Source organism: Triturus cristatus, chromosome 3_2 (genome assembly GCF_964204655.1).
Source record: "Triturus cristatus chromosome 3_2, aTriCri1.1, whole genome shotgun sequence".
Taxonomy (NCBI): Eukaryota; Metazoa; Chordata; class Amphibia; order Caudata; family Salamandridae; genus Triturus; species Triturus cristatus.
The window spans coordinates 776,660,108-776,667,528 of NC_140584.1; the positions used below are offsets into that span (position 1 = coordinate 776,660,108).

At 41.7% G+C, this 7,421-nt stretch overlaps 1 protein-coding gene across 6 annotated transcripts in view; it reads left to right on the forward strand.

Annotated features, from left to right (window-relative positions):
* The window catches only part of LOC146858083 (gamma-crystallin M2-like), a 193,000-nt gene extending 190,076 nt beyond the window's left edge, over nucleotides 1–2,924 (forward strand). Inside the window, exon 2 of one of the 6 annotated variants that reach the window (XR_014979985.1) lies at nucleotides 2,526–2,662. Coding sequence is in view for 1 of the 6 variants with exons in the window: in XM_085648846.1 (XP_085504972.1) it covers nucleotides 2,526–2,798 (273 nt within the window). In the remaining 5 variants the exon portion in view is untranslated. Of the gene's footprint in view, nucleotides 1–2,525 lie in introns of all 6 variants that reach the window. The other 5 variants (XR_014979986.1, XR_014979988.1, XR_014979989.1 and 2 more) reach the window with 5 other exon arrangements.
* Nucleotides 2,925–7,421: the final 4,497 nt, after the last annotated feature.

The window sequence follows — 7,421 nt, forward strand, 5'->3', positions numbered from 1 at the left end:
GAAAGGCACTTTGATCTGTTATGTATTCCTTTTAATTTTATTGGGTTTCATATGGTGTTTTGACAAAACCAATTGGTCAGGGCTTTTATGTTATTAAAAATTGACGTTCTTTAGTGTTCAACTGTTGCAAGATTTAGTGTGACAAGATGAAGGGAGTACTTGTTCTAGTGTGATAATCTGTAACTTGTATTTAATCCATGCAACTCTAGCGTTACTAACTTGGCGTATTCATTTTTTTGGTTTAGGGTATTGTGAAAGTAGTATTCTTTGTCGGGTTTTTTAACGTTTTTGTGTGTTTGTTTGTAGTGCAATGTAGTGTATTAGTGTTTAGGGTAGTGTTATAGTGATTTAGGGTAGTGTTGTAGAGTTTGTGTAGTGTAGTGATTTAGTGTTTTAGAGGTTAGGGTAGTGTAGTAGTGTTTGTGTAGTGTTTTAGGGTTTAGGCTAGTGTAGTTTTTAAGGGTTTAGGGTAGAGTAGTAGTCTTTGCATAGTGTAGTGTTTTAGGGTTTAGGGTAGTGTAGTGTTTGTGTAGTGTAGTGTTGTAGGGTTTAGGCTAGTGTAGTGTTTTAGGGTTTAGGGTAGTGTAGTAGTGTTTGTGTAGTGTAGTATTTTAGGGGTAAAGGATAGTGTAGTTTTTTAGGGTTTAGGGTAAAGTAGTAGTGTTTGTGTAGTGTTTTAGGGTAGTGTTTGTGTAGTCTAGTGTTTTAGGGTTTAGGCTAGTGTAGTGTTTTAGGGTTTAGGTTAGTGTAGTAGTGTTTGCGTAGTATAGTGTTTTATTGTATTAGTGTTTTAGGGTTTAGAGTAATGTTGTAGAGTTTGTGTAGTGTAGTGGTTTAGGGTAGTGTAGTAGAGTTTGAGTAGTGATGTGCATTAGGGATTAGGGTAGTGCTGTAGTGTGCGTGTGTTGTGTTTTAGGGTAGTGTTGGGGGGTCGTGTAGGGTAGTGTAATGTAATTGTAGGGAGAGGACTGGGGGGCAGGGGAGGGTTGTGTAGGGGTAGGGTAGTCACTTACCTTGCAAACTAACCACAAATATAGCTTTACCACGCATGCCTTTGCATTGTAATGGCATGCGTGGTAAAGGCATATTCGTGGCAATAGTTTGCGATGTAATGGCATGCGATGTCATTGACATCGCGTAGTAATACCCGCTTTGTAATGGCATGCGTGGTATTACTATGCGATGTAATGACATACATCCGTATTGGTGGTGGTGGTGGTGGTGGTATTGCTGGTATTGGTGGTGGTGGTATTGGTGGCCTGCAGTAAGAGAAACTCAATAAAGTAAATAGTGGTTACAGACTAAATAACAGGTCCTGTGTAACAACCGAAGTTAAAGGGCTAGTCGCCATGGGAGGGTACAAATGAAGAAAAGTCCGTACTAAGGAGGGACTAACAAGCCTATTAACGAATCCGAAGGCAGCATTTACAAAACACAATAACACAAGCCAATGAAAAATATGGGAGGAGAGTGGGCGCGGCTTCTCTCCCATTTTCAACAAGAGCAGTCTCCCAGAGTGAGCAGAGCATGCGTTCTGCCGCTAGGCTCGACCTAAAGAGATTAAGCTTGCTTTCGGTATCGTGTTAACAGGCGTAAAAATGGTTTATTTAAAAGCGTTTTTAAAAAGGATAATGTATATTAAAAAGATTAGCAGCAAATAATTTGTAGCGAGTTTAGACTGCAGTAGTTTACCATAGCAGGCATAATGAGTTTAAAGAAAGACCTGTGTAACTGTTTCTCTCTGTATTTAAATATGAATGGTCGTGGTGTTGGAGGGATGACAGAACCCGAGGCTAAGTAGAGTGATGGTATGGAAATGGGATGCGTGCAGGCACGTCTTAGTTTCTGTGTTGCCTAGTAACTCTGTCAGAGCCCCCAAAGCATGTGTAAAAGGCAAGTGTCTGGAGCATCCTGTCTATTACTTCCATCCATCTAAAAGATGGATGGAGTGCAGGCTGCCGTCTGCACTCCAGCATTTAGACTGCAAACTATTGTTCCTCATGGGACCTCCTTTCTGTCCTTTGAGTCCAAGTTCCTTGAACAGGAAGGTGTATCAACATCCTCACTATCTGCTCTCGATATTTTTTATATTGAAATTTACTCACAAAGCTTTTATTAAGAAAGGTTATGGCTCTCTACAAGCATCAGAAAGTAGCCAACAATAGAAAACATTCCTAAAAAATTCAGTCGAAAGGATCTATGAATGGGCATTTCTTGCATACACAATAAGTGGAGTAACGATACATTTACTGATCTGATGCTGGTTGAACTGGTTCCGGTGGTGAGGAGGGCGCATTTGGAAACAAACCAGTATCAGTATGTAAAGAGCCTTGAGGTAGTCTGAAGAATAGGAGTGGTATGACAACGAGGGTGAGCTCGGTCTATACTGTTCTGATTGCCAAAAGGAGAGATTATTGGGTCTAAAGTACTTTACCCTAATGTGTTATGTCTTTCTTGCTTGCATTGTGCAACAAACCCCTGGCACTTGTAACTCTTCATCCTGGATATTTTGTGCTTTTTTGCAGCATCGCGGCACCTTCAGGATTAGGATCTATGAAAGGGAGCAATTCAGAAGCCAAATGATGGAGTTCACAGATGACTGTCCTCATGTTAATGAAGATTTCACTCACCACGACATATATTCATGCAATGTGCTTGAGGGGTACTGGATATTCTACGAGCATCCAAGCTACAGGGGAAGGCAGTACTTTCTCAGACCAGGAGAGTACAAGCGATACAGTGAATGGGGAGCCCCAGATCCAAGGATCGGCTCATTTCGACGTGTGGATTATCACTGAAATTCTACTGCTGTATCACATTTTGTCTTTAATGGTTAATATAGGTTTCAGAAGGTTTTGTTAGAACAAAAACCGTGTTCTGTCACTTTCTTGTTGGATTTGATCAATAAAATCATAATTGCTTAACACTTTTCTATTTCTTCCAAGCTGTAAAAGTTAAAATACGTGAAATTGTCTGCATTGAAGTGTTTCTAACCCATCCTTTCCAATACCATTTTGTTGATACTGCAAGGATGCCACTTTTTGAAAGCCCTAAACCGTTGATAGTGCTGTTCAGGAATCTGCTTGCAGGTGAAAATCTCTTGAAGGCTACGCACCGAAACACCCACTCAGAAATCCCACTGCAGGTATAGAGCAACCCTTCGATTCTTGAAAAGAAGTGAGAAATAATGGTGAAAACTAACAGATGCCTCACCTGACAGCACCACACAAAACCCCTTTGAATCCCGAGGTCCCCATGCAAGTGACTGCCTTAAAAAACACAGTGGCAAATCTAATAGATTCCACCTATGAGAGCTATTGGCTTTGGCAATGATTTGTAGCCATGATGTGTACCAGTGTGGCTGCTGGGCAGCATGCCTAAAATTATTTTTTTAAAGTGCTATGATGTGGCCAGCGCTGGCAGCATTATAGCGCATTTTAGTTTATTTATATCCGTGTGCTCAGGAGAGAAGGACGAAGGTGGGGGAGAACATGTAAAACAGAGGGTGGGTGAGTGGTAAGGGCTGGTCCGAGCACATGGCCAATGGAGGGTGCGTGGGGGGGCTTATGCAAGCACTTTAAAAATGGAGGGTGGGGACAAGCACATGGAGAAAGAGGGATGGTCGAGATGGGCTGTGGCAAGATTATGAATTACAGAGGGTGGCGGAGGGGCTGGGTGAGTGGAAAGGGCTCGGGAAGCAAAGAAACAAGCACACAGAGTGTGGGTGGAAGGGGCCGGGAGAAGCACAAGGACAACAAAGCGTAAGCGGGAGGGGTTGGTAGAAGCATATAGACAACAAAGAGTGGACAGGAGGGGAATGGGTGAGGAACACTGGAGGGGAGAAGTACATGAGGTAGACTGCTGCAAAACATATGCACACCTATGGAATGCTTACATTTTAAAAAGTAGTGTCTGAAAAGGTGAGCAGTCAAAGGACACAGTAATGCGTCCATGCTCCAGTCGAGCGGATAAACTATAAGAGGCAGAAAATCCTACAGAAGCTGACTAATATGAAGCAAGCAAATGAGTGGCAATGAAGCCAACCAATGCTAAGCAATGGGTGGCCTCCAAGCGCACTGTAAGGTAACAAAAGGTAAAAGACCTATTTGGCGGCCAATGAAAACCATATCATAGTCTCCCACACTGACAGACAGCTATCTTTAGTTGGAAACATGTTCTCCTTGCTCCTGATATTGAAATCACATAGACTATAACAAAGGCTAGAAACTCGAATATATTGCGGTACAAAGTAGGATGCAAAAAAAAGAGACACTTGCCATCTCAGGGAGTGTCCCAGAGCCAAGCAATTCTCTAGATGAAACACTCACTGCTTGCCTATCAAGACATTGCCATTCCCTATAATGAGCAGCAGTCAACCTTAGGCAGCCCTATTGGCATCTGACTCATTATTGGTCAATGATTATCTCCAGATAAACAGCTTAAAACACGATACAATGTTATACACAGAGCTCATGGATCCCCTCAGCTATCCTACCATCAAACCCCTTGACATCTGAGGTGAGAAGCCCATTCAAGGACTGTCACGTAAATAACACTTCCGTCCAAAGATGAGCATCATCCATCAACATTAGGTGCTGTTGGACTCTGGATTGTGACTTTTCACTGAGATTTTATACCTTTACACCCCCTTCTCTTTAGAATTACATCTAGGGGAGCACAGGGCCAACGCAGCTATGTCTCACTCTTCATCAGACTACCTTGGACTGGCGTTTATATAACGTGCTGTGCTCCAAGCACACTCCGTTGTGCCACAGTGGGGTGACCTGAAGAACACAGTTGACAGCTGCACTACTTCTCTTGGACCTCTCGGTTGCCTTTGACACGGTTGACCATAACACTCTGATACAAAGACACTATGAAGCCAGCATAGAGGGGACTGCTCTAGACTGGATTGCATCCTACCTTCGCAACATAACTAATGTCATCCATACCCCAAACCGTACTAAACAAAATCTGGGGCCCCTCAAGGCTATATCATCTTGCCCATGCTTTTCAACATCTACATGAAATCAATACTGGCACTGATCAATTTCACCTCACGTGCTATAACTATGCAGATGACACGCAAATACTCCTTCAACTGGAATACCCCAAAGACATTACAAACTCGCCAATTTTCAGTTGTCTGAGAGCCATGGCTCAATGGATGACATGGAGCCATCTCAAATTGAATGCTTCCAAAACAGAAATTCTCATGTGTGGCAATTGGAAACATTATGACCCACCCGCCGCATGGCCTGATGATCTGGGAACACCACCTAAAGCATCGATGGAAGTAAGAAACCTCGGAATGACCATGGACTCAAAGCTATAGATGAATGCCCAAGTGGAAAAACTAGCAAGATCAAGCTTTGTTACAATAAAAAAACTGAGCAACAAATCTTCCCCCATTTGGGATTTCCACACAAGGTCCAAGCTACCATCTCCCACGGATCACCTTTAACGGCCATGAAAAGACTACAATGGATTAAAAACTCGGCTGCCAGACTGCTGTTACATATAAAACTGCAAGACCACATTTCCCCTGCCTTGAAAGCCGTGCATTGGTTACCGGTTGCCAGAAGCACCACGTTCAAGCTGCTTTGTATCACCCAGAAAGCAATACATGGAACGGGACCACTTTTCATCAGTAATAAAATTACCAAACACATTCAACAAAGGAACCTCTGCTCTAGAGTGGCACCTCGCCTCAAAATGCCTAGATGCAAGAAAAAAACAATGTGTGGCACATCATTCTCTGGTTAAGCAGCCAAACTATGCAACTCTTTACCCCCCAACTAAGATCTAGGGATAACCACCTTATCTTTAGATAACTATTCAAGAATTGGCTCTTCCCCACATAAGCACCATACGAAAACAGAAACAAACAGCATATCCCTCTATATATAAGCATTTATTTGTACTATAGTTATGTACCTATATATGTGTATTGCTTTGTATAAACATGAAGAATAATTTAAAAAAAAAATAATAGATGTTCATTAGATCTGCGAAACAAATGTACATATTACTGATGGTTACATTATGTTATGTTTTTAACATGTATATAAGTGACTGCCTAAATAAGTACATCCTTTATCATACCTAATTTACAATTGCTTCACTATTGAATTACAAAAAAAAAGTATATATATATCTTTCTTTTTCTTTCTTTCTCTCTCTCTGTGTATATATATATATATATATATATATATATATATATATGGTTATGCACTACACACTTTAACCTGCAAACTCAATAAAAGAATTTACTCTCCACGTCGTGGTCCGTACCTGCTTGTTGGATCCCATTAAGGATTGTTCCAGGATTGTGGCTTTCATATATATATATATATATATATATATATATATATATATATATATATATATATATATTACCTACTGGCGGTCGCCAGTAGGTAGTTATAGTTAGGACCCCTTTTCCATAGGAAATCCGCAACATTCTATTTTGAATAACTTTGGCGCCGGTCGACGAATCCTCGCGAATTTCTCAAAATAGGTGGGGCGCTACGCTCCGCTCCTACCCTGAAAGTCTCGGGGGGATTCGTCAAGCGGGGGCTGAGAAAAAAGGGGGGTCCCAAAACGCTTTTTTCCCATGCATTTTTCCATAGGACCTTTAGACAGGGCTACAGCCCGAACGGCTGAACAGAATTACTAGAAATTTGGCAGAGAGGTAGTCCCTAGGTCAAGGAAGTGCCTTTTGTAGGTTTGGTGTAAATCTGTTCAGTAGGTCCTGAGAAAATAGCATTTAAATCAATATATATATCTGAGCCAGCTTACGGTACGCTTACCGTAAGCTTACCGTACGCGTACGGTGGCGTGCGCGAGCGCGATTCTGATTGGCTGTTAGATCTTAGTAAACATTCGAATCGGCCGAAACCAGGAAGCGGCGGCCGCCATTTTGTGTGTTTCACTCAGAAAAAAAAGAGTGAAAACAAGAAAAGGGGGCAAGGAGGAGAGTTACAGACCCCCTTACATTTGTGAGGGGGTCAAAGAAGGACAGAAAAGTACAAAGAAAACATTTATGGATTTTAAAAAAAATCACGGGGTACGCGTACGGTAAGCTTACGGTAAGCGTACGGAAGAAAAAAAAAAGAATAAAAGAAATGAAATGCAGATTTAAGAGTTTAGATATGAGGGGGCTCTAAAAAGAGCCGTTGTGTTTATGAAGTGATTTTTTAAGTGGTACCTACAAGTAAGTACCGATGCAGAGTCTAAGGTTCAAGAGGAAGACTCTGTTCCCTTCATCATTGAAGTGCACACCATCTCCTCTATAAATGTCTTGCATGTCATAACGCAAGTTGTTGTGGTAAATGGCACCCATACCATAGTCACGGAGGAAAGCAGAAACAGATTTGTTGACGTGCTTTCTTGCTTTGTCAATTTGCGGACAGAAATGA